The 13256-nt window shown below is 35.0% G+C and overlaps 1 protein-coding gene across 1 annotated transcript; it reads right to left on the bottom strand.

Annotated features, from left to right (window-relative positions):
- Positions 1–536: 536 nt before the first annotated feature.
- On the bottom strand, positions 537–11838 carry lft (Limb expression 1 family member lowfat). The gene is given in 5 exon segments (NM_001312146.1): positions 537–747; positions 1409–1666; positions 1845–2041; positions 2222–2418; positions 11707–11838. Coding segments are annotated over 5 exon segments (843 nt in total). The 5' UTR covers positions 11780–11838; the 3' UTR covers positions 537–629.
- Between the last annotated feature and the right edge of the window lie 1418 nt (positions 11839–13256).

The raw sequence follows: 13256 nt of genomic DNA, 5'->3' as shown, positions 1-13256 counted from the left end.
TATTCTCGAGGAGTACATCAGTGGACGTAGGCCTGGATGAATTGCGAGAAAGGTGATATAATTCAAAAAGGGAGTGGGGACTGAACTGACGAATTATCGATCTGAAGGGCGAAAACCTGGAGTACCAACGCCATAAATAATGAGATAAGGACAGGGAGATGATGATGTCATGAATACGTCATTAATCTCAATAGGGTGGGTAGCAAGTTTTCAGCAGTATATAACGAAATGTCCATGAGCGATACCAGTGCCTTAACTTAGCGTCATCAAAAATTCTAATAATATGGGGCATAACATAGCGATGTAAATGCTATAAAAGTAAGTTTAAATTTTAATCAATATGTTAGCTGTAGTGTGTAATTTTATTGAGCAAAACATTACTCAATTTTTATTTTGATCCACGATAATAGCTCTTAATTAGCGGGCAGGGAATATAGCAGTCAATAAGGAAGGGTGGGGAAGGGGGAAGGAAGGGGATGAGAAATGAAACAACAAAATTTCTTACACTATAAAACTATACTTAAATAACAGTGTTAATGTAAATGTAAATGTTGATGGTAGAACGCGACTAAGAGTTGAGGGGCGCTAGTGTAGCGAGTGGCGCTAGTGTCGCGAGTGGCGTGATGAGATCACTGTTGCGGCTGCGGGGGCGCCACGCGCGCGGCAAGCACCAGGATGTCTCGCTTCTCCTTCGGGAAACGTAACTCGCGTGCCGCCAGCCGTGCTGCTCGCAACTCCCGCTCCGCCCTAAACACACACCAACACTCAAATGTAGTTGTGAGTAAAGTTGCCAAAACAAAACAAATGCAAAAAAACAGTCGTCTTTCTCATTTTGATTGGTGTTTTAGCAGTGAAAGCTCACGGCAAGATATTCAAAAATAATTGTAACATTTGCCAATGATGTATGTAAAGGGTAAATCGAAAATAAGAAATAATTGAAAAATACTCAGAAATTAACCATTTGATGTCACATTTGCGATGTAACGGCCAAAGTTATATTTTCGTAATTTTTCTATATGCTATTTTTTATTTAAGTTTAAATCAAATATATATAATATCGTATTCTGTGATTTATGTAACAAATCGCAAGACAAATTGCTAAGTTATGCTAAAATACGCAATGAATTTTATTTAATACGATGTAAAATAAATTGGCACGTATTAATAACATTTTTGCTATTCAAAGCACGCCCGGTGCGAAACCCGCATCTTTATCCGGGTGACGGCATTTGCGTGCAAAATTGATACATTTTAATTAGGCTAACAGAAAACGGAAAATAGAATTCTAAAATCTAGATGAGTGTAATCCGATATTCAGAGCACTTAAATGATTTACAGCATTAACCTATAATCCTAAAATACTGTAACAAGATGGTGCAGTTCGGGTAGAAAATAGAGTCATAATTACCTGGCGAGTTCCCCTCGCAATACTCCGCCATTCCCAGCGGCGATAGAGTCTCTCTCCTTGGCAGCCCACTCGAGCGCCATCTGTTCGCGCATGGCATCATCGAGCGCGCGCGCCGAGTAGTGGGCGACCACCTCTTGCCGCGAACACTGGCGCTCGCGCATGGCCCTCAGAGAGCCATTCCAATGTAGCAGCTGGAACACCGTCATCAGCTCCTGGAACTCCAGCATCGTACGCCCCTTGTTCGCCTCCAGCATGAACCTGGACACAACATGAACACCTGTTTTCATATGTCGTAAATTATCTTAGAGTTAACCTATCATAAGTCGAAATAGTATTTTATCGTAATATATCACAATATTACGATAAAAACTTATGCCAAAATATCTTGAGTACATATCAGAAAGAACTTTTAATGATCTAGATTCTAGAAGCTAACCTGAATGCGGCGATGCCGGCGTTAGTATCTTGGCTGTGTGCGTTGTCTCCAGCGCCGGCGAAAGAGGCACGTGCCTCCGCCACCGCTTTTTCTATGAAGTGATCGGAGATGAGTCGCGACTCGTGGTCATTGAAGACGCTGTTCATTAGGGCTATCTTCGCCGCGCTCCGCCGCGCCTCCGCTTTTGTAGGACAATTCTGTAAGAGACAGTGGTTAGAAATCTTGCTCATAATTCTACAATATTTTTATAATTAATTTTAGATCTATATCACAATTTTTCTAAAGATTTTTCTAAAATTTAAAAATAAAATATTAACATTGCGAAACCATACCACATTCAAATGGGACCACTTTTGTATAGAAGCACTGTTAGGTACCTGAAAACTTCCGAAGCACGCGCCGCCGGGTAGCGTGACGTAGCAAACGTAGGGCGGGTGCGCGGCGGGCACGGATTCGTAGATGACGAGCGCGCCGGCCGCAGTACCCGCGCCCGCACCCCCCGCGCCCCGCGACGCCTTCGCCTGCCAGAACTCCTGCAGCGCCTCCACCACGTTCACCGTCGATATCACGCCGTCTGCGTCGAAAACACATTATATCAACACTAAAGTAAAATTAAAAGTGTCGTCACTACCACAACTCTGAGTCGTTAAGATTACCGTAACTAATCAAAACTAAGGGTGGGCCTTAGTGGCTAATTAACACTGAGGTGTCAATTTTTGAGTAGTTTCATCTTTACAAAAAGGAGTGAGGGTGTTGATTACTTCATACTACCAGTTGTCTACGATTTCATCGAAAATTTAATAAATTGCATTTATGTTATAAGCAACACCTCTTCATGTGTACCAAACATATTTTTTCATTAGATACAGTCATTTTAATTTTATTAATTACATGTAATTTATTTTTAAACTAAACCTCATATCTATTATAATTTTTAAACTGTAAACTAAAAGCAACCTAATAAGTCATTTTTAATAGACAAAATGGCTTCGTTTCGTGGTAGCATTACGCAGTTACATTATTTACGTGGCAAGAACGACCTAAATAATACTTCTGAATGTTCACATATAAGAAACGTAACACTGAAAGCCTACAAGTAAAAAGAATATAAAAAATAAGTGTTTCCTTTCCAACAGAAACTTCGGAAGTAATTTTGTCGAGTGGAAAAGAGATAACCTATTTTATTTCTACTTTGTACCGTAACTTTTATAAGCTTATGTGATAAAAACTACTATATGTCCATAATATGACGACGCAATTCCTTTATTTGTTGTAAAATACACGAATAATAATAAAAAAAAATTTAGAATCCCAAGCATGTGTAAAGTAAAATACTTGGCAAGTTTCAACTCGTTAAAGAACGAAAAAACATTTCTTTGTCCTTATTCTAATTTCAAAAGTTGAATACACACCAAATTATTGATTCAACAATGCATAGCACGAATTAGCTGCATGATCTACCCAGGCATTCCTTTCACTTTTAAAGCGCCACTGAACTTCCCTCGGAACTCTGTCATACGCTTTTTCGAGGTCTGCGAACACCGTGTTCGTGTTTTTATTCATACGCCTATGTTATTCACATAGTTAATTGCAAAAATCGCATTCGCAATCATGGGGTAAAACTAAATTGGTTCCGATTTACCTCACTCTCCGCTCTTATGTTTCCGTCCACTAATCTTTACTAAGCTTTCATGCTGTGTAACAAGAACGTATTTATTTTAAACATATTATAAAAGAAATTTTAAGTTATTTGCCCACATTTTTGTTGAATAAGCTTACATTTCTCTTACTTTACGCAAGACTTTTTTATAACTTACTCTCATGAGAAAGGGACCATACGAATGTTAATAGAATTACAAAAATATGCTGAACAAACGGTGTAAGTTAGAAGTTTGGAATATAAAATTATAAACATGAGTAATAAAAGCAACAAAGGAATTGAAACAGTCGAATTCACGCATTTTTTTCAACGTTAGTAAAATAAAAAAGGCCTTTTTGTTAAAGCTATCATTGTCTCCAGGGCATACGGTTACAGCGGACGTAGACGCGATACGAGAAATGTTCAAAATGAATACATATCGGCTTTGTTCCTTTCATATTATTTTCCATCATTGTCGCTTATAAATACAATATTTATAAAATACATTTGAAGTTGAATGCTACTATTAATTACTGCAAAAATTAAAAAACCTCAAAGATTTATCTTTTATGCTTTTTGATGTCACTAAATTTATTGTTTTTAAAATTATCTTAATAACTATGATAAATACAACTATAGCATCATAATACTTGTACAGTCAGCTGCATATATACCGTAGCAGACAAGATAAGCAAATATATAGGTACTCCAGAAGTAATCAATTATATATGCACAACAAAAGTCCTTAAATTAATAGCTTAATAGATTACTTTTGGAGTACTTATATATTTGCATAGCTTATCTGCTACGCTATTTATGAAGCTGACTGTACGTATAGTAATAAATAAATCGGTTACAAAAAATATATTTCGTCGCGTGTAATTCCGCTACCGCTTATCACAATATCCGCACCTATGTTCTCATTGAAGGTGAGTGCCTTAAATATTTAAGTAGTTTTCGGATAATAAACCTTGACCGCGGTCATAAACTCAATGTAATAAGTACTATTTTCGGTTATACGATTACATAACTTATGAATGAAGTTGTCTGGACAATAAGGTTACGTTGACCCAGGGTTTTTTTAAACCATAGACATTATTAAAAAAAAATAAGAACTCAGAAAAGGAATAAAAATCGACTGATAGATCGTATCATAAAAATCGGTCAAGATGTTTAGACTACAACAAGACAGATTGACTATGGGATATGATTAGACACAATGGGTTAGATAGAAACTAGTTAGGTTTGAAGCATAGTTAATTCCCTCTAGTAGCTTAATAATCCTCAGAGCGTGGGGAAACATGATAGATCTGTTACAATTGCCAATTAATACAAATCTTTGTATTATAAATAATCTTTGTTTTGAATCACAATAATCTAAATAGATAGAAAATTCTAGCATGGAAAAATTCTTCATTACGATTAAGTACTCGTGTAACAAACAAGAAAAATAAGCGCTACGTAATAAAAGCTTTTAATAAGAAATTGGTGTCCGCAAATAACTTCGTGCGGAATGAATAACGAAAATACTTGGAAAAGAGCGTCGTCATGATGACATTATATTTGTAAGTTGCTTTAATACGTTGAAGAGATATTTAATTTGGGAATTATTTTTTGCTTGTAATGATACAAATTTGATCAACGTCCTTAACCTAAAAAATGTATTACAAAAAGATATCACAATAAGACCTGTTTCTGTTATCGTTTCGACTGAGAAAACATGTACAGATAAATAGAATTTTGAATCATGAATATTTCACTTGTGTATTTTTATACAAAACTAGATCTCGCCCGCGACTCCGTCCGCGCGGGATTAAAAATAGATGTTGGCCGATTCTCAGACCTACTCAATATGCTTACAAAATTTCATGAGAATCGGTCAAGCAGTTTCGGAGGAGTATGGGAACCAAAATTGTGACACGAGAATTTTATATATAAGAAGATTAGTTAGAATAATTTGGAGCGAATGGCGCGCTTTTGTTACTTAATCAAGTGTCAGATTGATTAGTGGGGGGACATAAGCGTTGATGTTTTAATGACTCTAGTAATGCCCCATAACACCGGCACAGTGTCAGTGTTTCTTCCTAACAGTTTGTACCTATGTAAAAAGTTATAAACAATTATCAGCCACTTGATAACGTTTACTGAAGTAACACGGATGTAACGCAACGTATACAAAAAAGTTAGTTGATTTGTAGACTCGTCAATTTAAATATATTCGAGCGTGCTCTTTGTCATTAATTCATCAATTACCGCAACTTGCTTGTCATCACAAATAATATTTGTCAAAGATCAAACTTCACAATGTACTAGCTGACTCCGTCCGCGCGGAATTAAAAAAATCTTATTAAGTAGCCAATGTGTTCTTCCTGACTATATTCTACATATTTGATAAATTTACTTAAAATCAATCGAATTCTAAATTTAAAATTAAAGAAAAAAATAATAATTCAAACCACTGTCTTGGTATTAATGTAAAACCAATATGATTTATTTCGTATCTATCGCCAAATACCTCCCAATCATCGTAGTGTGCTCGATTAAATTGGCTCGAGAAGTTTAATCAATTTGCCTCCAATCAGATTTCTAATCAAACGAAATCGTTCTGAAACACGTAACGAGGCTATACAAAGAAAGTTAGACGCGATATTACGTGCTCCCGGACAGTTAACTCTCCAAGTGCTTCGCTACAAACGGTCTAAGTTTCAACCCTTGGGATGTGCTAGATAACCGAGAATCTAACAAGTTGTTTTGTATTAATTGATCCTTGACTCCATATGTCATCTATCTCTATAACGATTGCTAATAGTTTAATGATTAGGAGTTAGGAAACAACTTTGGATACGTATCCAACTTTTGACAAGTTAGTTGTAGGTTAGTTACTTTGAATTATGATTTGACCATATAATAGTCTTTGTAATTTGACTAACAATTTATTTCGGCAATTATCATCTTTAATATCCTTAAAATAGAAATTAGTTTTCTATCATATTTAGCGTCTGCGTGTTAATAGATTAGAAATCATCTTAGTATCCAGTCTACAGTGATCATTAGTGTTTTATAATATTAATTAGAAACTGATAAATCAAACAGCATTCCTCGCCACCGCAATCTAATTTCTACCGAGCGCGAAACGACACTTTCTAGATTCACGGAACTAAGAAGTAAACGGGTTTCGAAAGCTCCATTCACTCAGAAAGAAATAATAAAATATTACCTCCTCATATGAAATACTATCAATCTGCCAGACTCTCTCAGATAAATAGACTGATAAATAAAAATATAGCCTACATAACATGGCCTTACTTGCTTACAAAAGATCTTTTTACAATCGATATTAAGATTTACAAAAAAAAGGAAATAATTTATACAATAATTCTGTGAGATAAGTAAAGATTATTCTTTTCCATTTTTCTTAATCCTGGCGAACCTGTTCGTGTTCTTCAGCATTCTTATATATGCATTAATTACCAGAAATATCAAGTATTTTACATTTACAGCATGTCTTATTAATCAATATGAAATTCCCATCAAATACACCAACTTTCTTATACATCAAAATTAATCATCAATAACATACCATACAAGTAATTGCCCCTTCAGAATGGAAGACTAAGAGACAGCTTAACCTACCGTTAACTTTGTGAAAATTATTGCTAAATATAACTATGAGGTTTAAAAGCAAATAAAAAGAAATGTCTGATCAATGTGATATGTAAACTAAGAGACAGCTCGACAAGCGTGAAATTTCATGTTGTGTAAAAATGTGCGCGCTACAGTACTACACGCGGCGGCCGATGCGGTCTGCGGATTCTATAAATAGCCTTCGTCTGCCACTTACATGTTTACAAGTATTAAAATAAAGGATATCAATTTACTTGCTTCTCTTTTTAATGTCAATGACATGAGAATTGAAACGGAAAGAACAATAGTAATAAGAGCAGAAAGTATAAAGTTGGAGATATATGTAATTACAGAAAATGTATGAGAAACTTTGCAGAGAAAGGAACAAGACACTCATTGCGCCAAAATGGCCAAGTAATCGCTGCCCACAGACATAAATTAAAAAGTTACAGTTGCATTAAACAATCCAATAATATTGTCCGAATAAGATACGAAACTTTAAAATTGGACAAATGAAAATCTATTTATTAGTTTACAAAACCTTCACGAAAACATTCTGTCTCTATTTTTTCAAAGGGTGTAACAGGAAGGTCGGTATATTACAGATGTTTCGGCAATGGAAACTGACGGAAAACAGCATTGTGTTGCCAATGTGTGAACGTTCAATCTGTGTATTGCACGGTGCACTTACTAACGGTCTCCCCCCTCCTACCCGCATCCTGCGGCGACAGTTGAAGTAGGAGCGCTCAGTGCGACGTGCTATAAATTTATTTAAGACCCATTTTGTGAGACGCGAATTTATGTGCAATATGAATGTGGAAAATTTTCAAGTCAGAACGAGCTCGATGTTTTGTTGATCGCCTTTATGTCGATTCGATTCCATTCTCATAAACGTGTATGAAATATGATGTATATTTGACACAAATCGTTACTTATATTAAGAAATCAAATGACCTTAGTCTAATTGGATTAGATATTTTCACTACCAACGACTTGACGACACGATTTGGACGACAAACAATTTGATTTAAAATAAAAAAATGTTGTTCTTTTTTCTTTCCTTTATAAATAGTAATTTATTTTTCTTATCTTAAATAATAAAATAACACGTGTAATACGGAATAAATAAAGAAAAATAACTTGATTTCTTTTTTTTTATTTTAAAACTTGTTCAGCACTTAAAGACGGTTAACTAACATTAATATAATAGCGTCCTATAAAATATTTAATGTTATGCAAATCTATAGTGTTATTTAAAATCCTTAACATTACACCTTCTTAGTTCACATATAAAAGTAATAAACATCAAAAGAACGTCTATTTAGAGTCGATATTACCATTTAAATGACACCGTTAGTTCGAGCAAACGGTGTGTAAGGCGACCATTTAAAGCTATGCTGTAATTTCCTACCAATACGGGGACTTTACTTCAATTGTGAAGCGACGTAAGGTAAAGAGGCAGTTTCTTAAGACAGTTCAATTTTCAAGCCTCAATTGACTTCTAAAGCTTGGACTAGCTTCTCAATTACCAATAAAACAACCGTTCGAGTTTCGCTATATGTATGGTCGTTATATAGTCTTTGTTTGTGGAAGACCGAAGCTTCACAAAAACTGATTTTTTAATTTGCAGATAATCGAAATAATTTTTTAATAAATTGGAGTTTTGCAAACCTCTCTAGATAAATCTTTCGAAAGAAAATTATTTATCATAACTCATTAAAGGATTTGATTAACCATTAGAATTAACTTTCTCGATAAATATATGAATGTAGGTCGTTTAGATTTACCCGAATCGCTTGGCTCGCATCCCGTTGCCATAAAAGATTCGTGTTCAAAGTTCACCAAAGCATTATCGTTCGCAGTCAGTTTCCGCTGCATGTAATCGATAATAATTTACATTCGTCACGCGTTTCGCGACGACAAAAGCATGCCGAGTGCGTTCGGAATATAAACTGGACATTTTGGCCGGAAGATCGGAAAATACACTAGACATTGTGTAAAAATAGTTACGTACTGAATCATCGCATTACAGATACTAAAGCATGTTGTAAACATACAACCAGTATCAAAATAGACTATTTAAAATGACGAGTAATTTTGATTAAAAAAAAAAAATTACAACTTATCGACTATATGATATGATAGCATTTATGTTGAAGGTTGTATTCTAAGTTAAAGGTTAATAAAATAATTTGAACGATATACTTACTAAAACATTTATTTTTCATTGCAAATTATCAAAAGCTGCAAACACGACAGTAGTCGAATAAACGACGCAAACTACTGTTATTATTATCGTTGATTTGCACGTAATTTATTTTATTTATGTAAATGTAAATATGTAAATTCTGGATCATAATTCAGTTGATAATATTGTCCATTTATGGGCAATGGATGAGTAAGTTGGTCCCTTTGTTTGTAATCGCTTTTGTCTTTTATATTTTCTACTAATTTTTTTTTACAGTCATCATATCAATGTAACCAACATTGGCAATATACAATGGCAACTGTCGCTTAATAATTCTACTCACTGACTGATTTGACAGTAAACATTTTTTAGTTACTTTATGAATATCAAACAATTCAACTTAAATTAAAAATTCAAACCGGAAATCATAGTTACAACTTCAATTTTAAAATGTGTAAACACCTGTCCTATAATTAAAATGGCAACTTTAATTTAACGGAATTTGAAATTGGAACGAGAATTTTTATGACGAAGAGAACATAAGTGGGCGGCTTCGTCACTGACTGGGTTAAATGTTATTCTGACGAAATATGATCTATACATATGATCCGGAATTTTACCAACTGTTTGTTGTTGTGGGTGTGAGGTTAGATGGTCGACAATCTACGTTTGAATTAACGATCTCGCACCTTAGATACGATAAAATTGTATTTTTTTATTTTGTCTGGTTGTTTCTGATAAAGTTTTACATAACTTTATATATTAAGCATTTATTATTTAATATTCAATAGTAAATACATTAGAGGCATAGTTATGTTTCCAATAAGAAGACGAAACACATTTATGTATGTATGTTGGCTACCGTTCTCTTTGTTCACATTAACATTAATATTATTCGAAAACATTCGGCCTTCGATGCTTGCCATCCTAGCACGTTTTGATTGCGATTTCATGATGACTCGCAACGTAACCCCCCACATAAAATATACAGTTCTTAAATGTTCTATAAATCTTCACAATAGAATTTAACGGAAAATTCCTATCAGACTCAAAGTGTACTATACTATATAAACCTTGTAGAATTAAATGTAATTAAAGCACCTATCATTAAATTGTATTACTGTCATAGTTCCTCTTACTTTTCTCTATTGTTTTTATCGTTCTGTCATATAGGTTTTCCTAAATACTTTCTAAGGTATAATATACTCTTACATTCTACCATTCCTCCTGCGTCATCAATAAAGAGAACGCCCTACATTTATTACATCTGATGACTGACGTGACACCTGACTAACAAGACTGTAATTCCCCTTATAACATCGCTAAGTCATCTTTACGAATATGTCATTTTCAAAATATATTGCAAGAAATTATTCTAATATTCTTGGTTTACAAAGAATAAAAAAAACATTATTGGTAAACTATCTTATCTAATTATAAAGGTAATGCATATGAACCAACTTATCTTACACACAAGGAGGTTGATATGCATACATATGTTTAAAGCTTCAAAGAAAGGCCAGCGCTTTGAGATTTCTAGACATAAATATAAATAAACAGTCGAGAAGCGAATCCATAAAGATGAGTCATTCGAGTCGCGCAAAACGTATTCGCATGCGCAAAGCACAAAGACCTCGTATTTAATTATTTAATAGTCCAATTTCGTTATATTCTAAAGGAAGGCTTATTAAGTTTCGGAACGTCAAAAGATCAGCTGCTCTGAATTGTAATAAAAAGTTTCCTAATAGAAAACCGATTTAGTTACATTTTAGATAACTATAAAACTTTTTGCAAATTACAACAAAAAAGTTGTCGAAAAGTGTTTTATTAAAATAAAACGTCCTAATCACTAGCCGGCAGGTAACGCTGTCGTTGTTTTTTTGTATCTCTCATGACAGTCTGATAATGGAGGTCAAAGACCCAAGATTAATAAAAAAACATAAACCCGATTCGCACATTTCACGTCAGACGAACTAAAGCAATAAATTTGTATATTCATTTTATATAATGCGTTTCATTTTGATATTGGTAACTTTTGGTAATATAAGATTTTAAAATATTTGAATCTAGAATTGTACAGTAAATAGTATTTTATAGCTCTCTTCTTAATTTTGCTTTAAAATATCTTTTGATAAATAGATAGAAGTTTGCGGCAACGGGAAAACTGGTATACAAATACTACAGCTGAGCTTTAAGCTCTAAGTGTGTCTGACCGTACGCGGAACAACTTTCAGAAAGCTTTAGGGTAAAATAGTACTATATCTTGAAGCTTATATAGGTTTTGTTAAAATCCAATTGTTCTTATATTACCCTAAAAGTCGTCCTTGCAGGTTGCAACGTGTAGCGGTATCAGAGCACAGAAACAAAGGAGGTTAAAATTCGCGATAGGTAGGTTTTGCAAATCGTCTGACCTCGGTAGACGTCATCGTAGAGGGGCGCTATCGCGTCGGGCGCGCCCCAGCGGGAGGCTTCGGGGTACACCATGGGGGCGCGCCGCGCTAGCACGACATCTCAATATTGTACTCTCGACTCGCGGCGCGTGCGTATGCGCCGGCGTCAGCGCACTGACTGGAGTCACCGTGTGCAGTTCTGTAGGTCCTCCGCCCTCCCTCCCGCGCCCCGCGTACCACGCCGCCCTCCCCGTCGCTTCACTTTCGCACGGTCGCGAACTCGTCGCGACACTAGTTTAATTGCAACCCGCCCGCTGCACTCAGAACCGGATTTATTGTCTCCCGCCCGTCGATATCAGCACCGCTGCCGCTGCCGCCGCCGCCGCCAGCACTGTCGCAGGTCGGCTGTTCGTAAATTAGCATCAATAGGCGTGTGCTTTTAACTTATGATTTTGGTCATCGTTCATCGACGTTTGGACCAGACAGTAATTGCTTGTTGAAAAGTATGAGATATGTTTATGTCTTTTCTAATAAAAAAACGACTCGGATTTTGTATAAAATTTATTTCGTGTTAATAATAATAAAGTATATTAATTGGCATAAAATAAACTTGACTCTAGCGAGCTTCTTTCGAGCTTTATTTAAGAGCGTTAAAACATGTTCATACAAAAGACATCAACGAGTCATAATTTAAATCAATACTAAAACTTGTTCTCCCATTTCTTTCTGTAGGTTATGTAGGCCTCCTAATTTTATATCAGAAATATCAAAAATATAACATTTAAATTAAACTAAGAAAATTAAAAAAAAACAGCAACAGGCTATCTTGAAGCCAGTTTTTGCTTAATTTTTAACTTAAAATTTGCTCCCATTTTTTTCAACGTATTTTCAACTGATGATATGAAATGATAGGTTACCGATCGTGGACGTTGTTTCAGTAGCACTTGCTTTAAGATACAAATAACGGGGCTCAGTTATTTCAATTAGCAAAAAGTAAAGCTGTTGGGTGACTATACAACTTGCCTGGCCGCTTACCTCTTACGAATTCTTGTTTTTAATTTGCCATAAAGCGATCCTTGGGCAGTTGCATGAGTGGCTCACATATTGTATTAGACGTTAGAGTACACGGACGTAGTTAGGTTCTTTACAAACGAATATGAAGTGATAGTGAAGTTTCCAGAGAATCATCATCAACCTGCCCTTATCCCTATTGAGGGTCGGCACAGTATGTACCACTCCTCCATACATAGCAACCGTCATATCTGAATCTACCCCCTTACTACGCATATCCTCTTTCACACAGTCATTCCATACTTTTGAAGTTTCCATAGAATATTAGTTAAAAGGTTATGGGCATTAATGATGTATGATCTAATTTTATATGTGGTATTAATCTTACATTTATAAGAATACTAGATTTTGTAAGCTTGCTTAGGTTTTGTACTTAAAATCTTAAATCTTACACAACTACAGATTATAACTGTATAACCATTGTCACCACTCGTCTTTATCAATTCTTTGACAAAATGACGTCATCATTTTTTACAAATGATTTTAGTTGCCTATATAAA

The sequence above is a fragment of the Papilio xuthus genome, unplaced genomic scaffold (assembly GCF_000836235.2).
Source record: "Papilio xuthus unplaced genomic scaffold, Pxut_1.1 DF825946.1, whole genome shotgun sequence".
NCBI lineage: Eukaryota > Metazoa > Arthropoda > Insecta > Lepidoptera > Papilionidae > Papilio > Papilio xuthus.
Note: the sequence above shows the minus strand (reverse complement) of the source record. Positions and strands in the feature narration are given on the sequence as shown.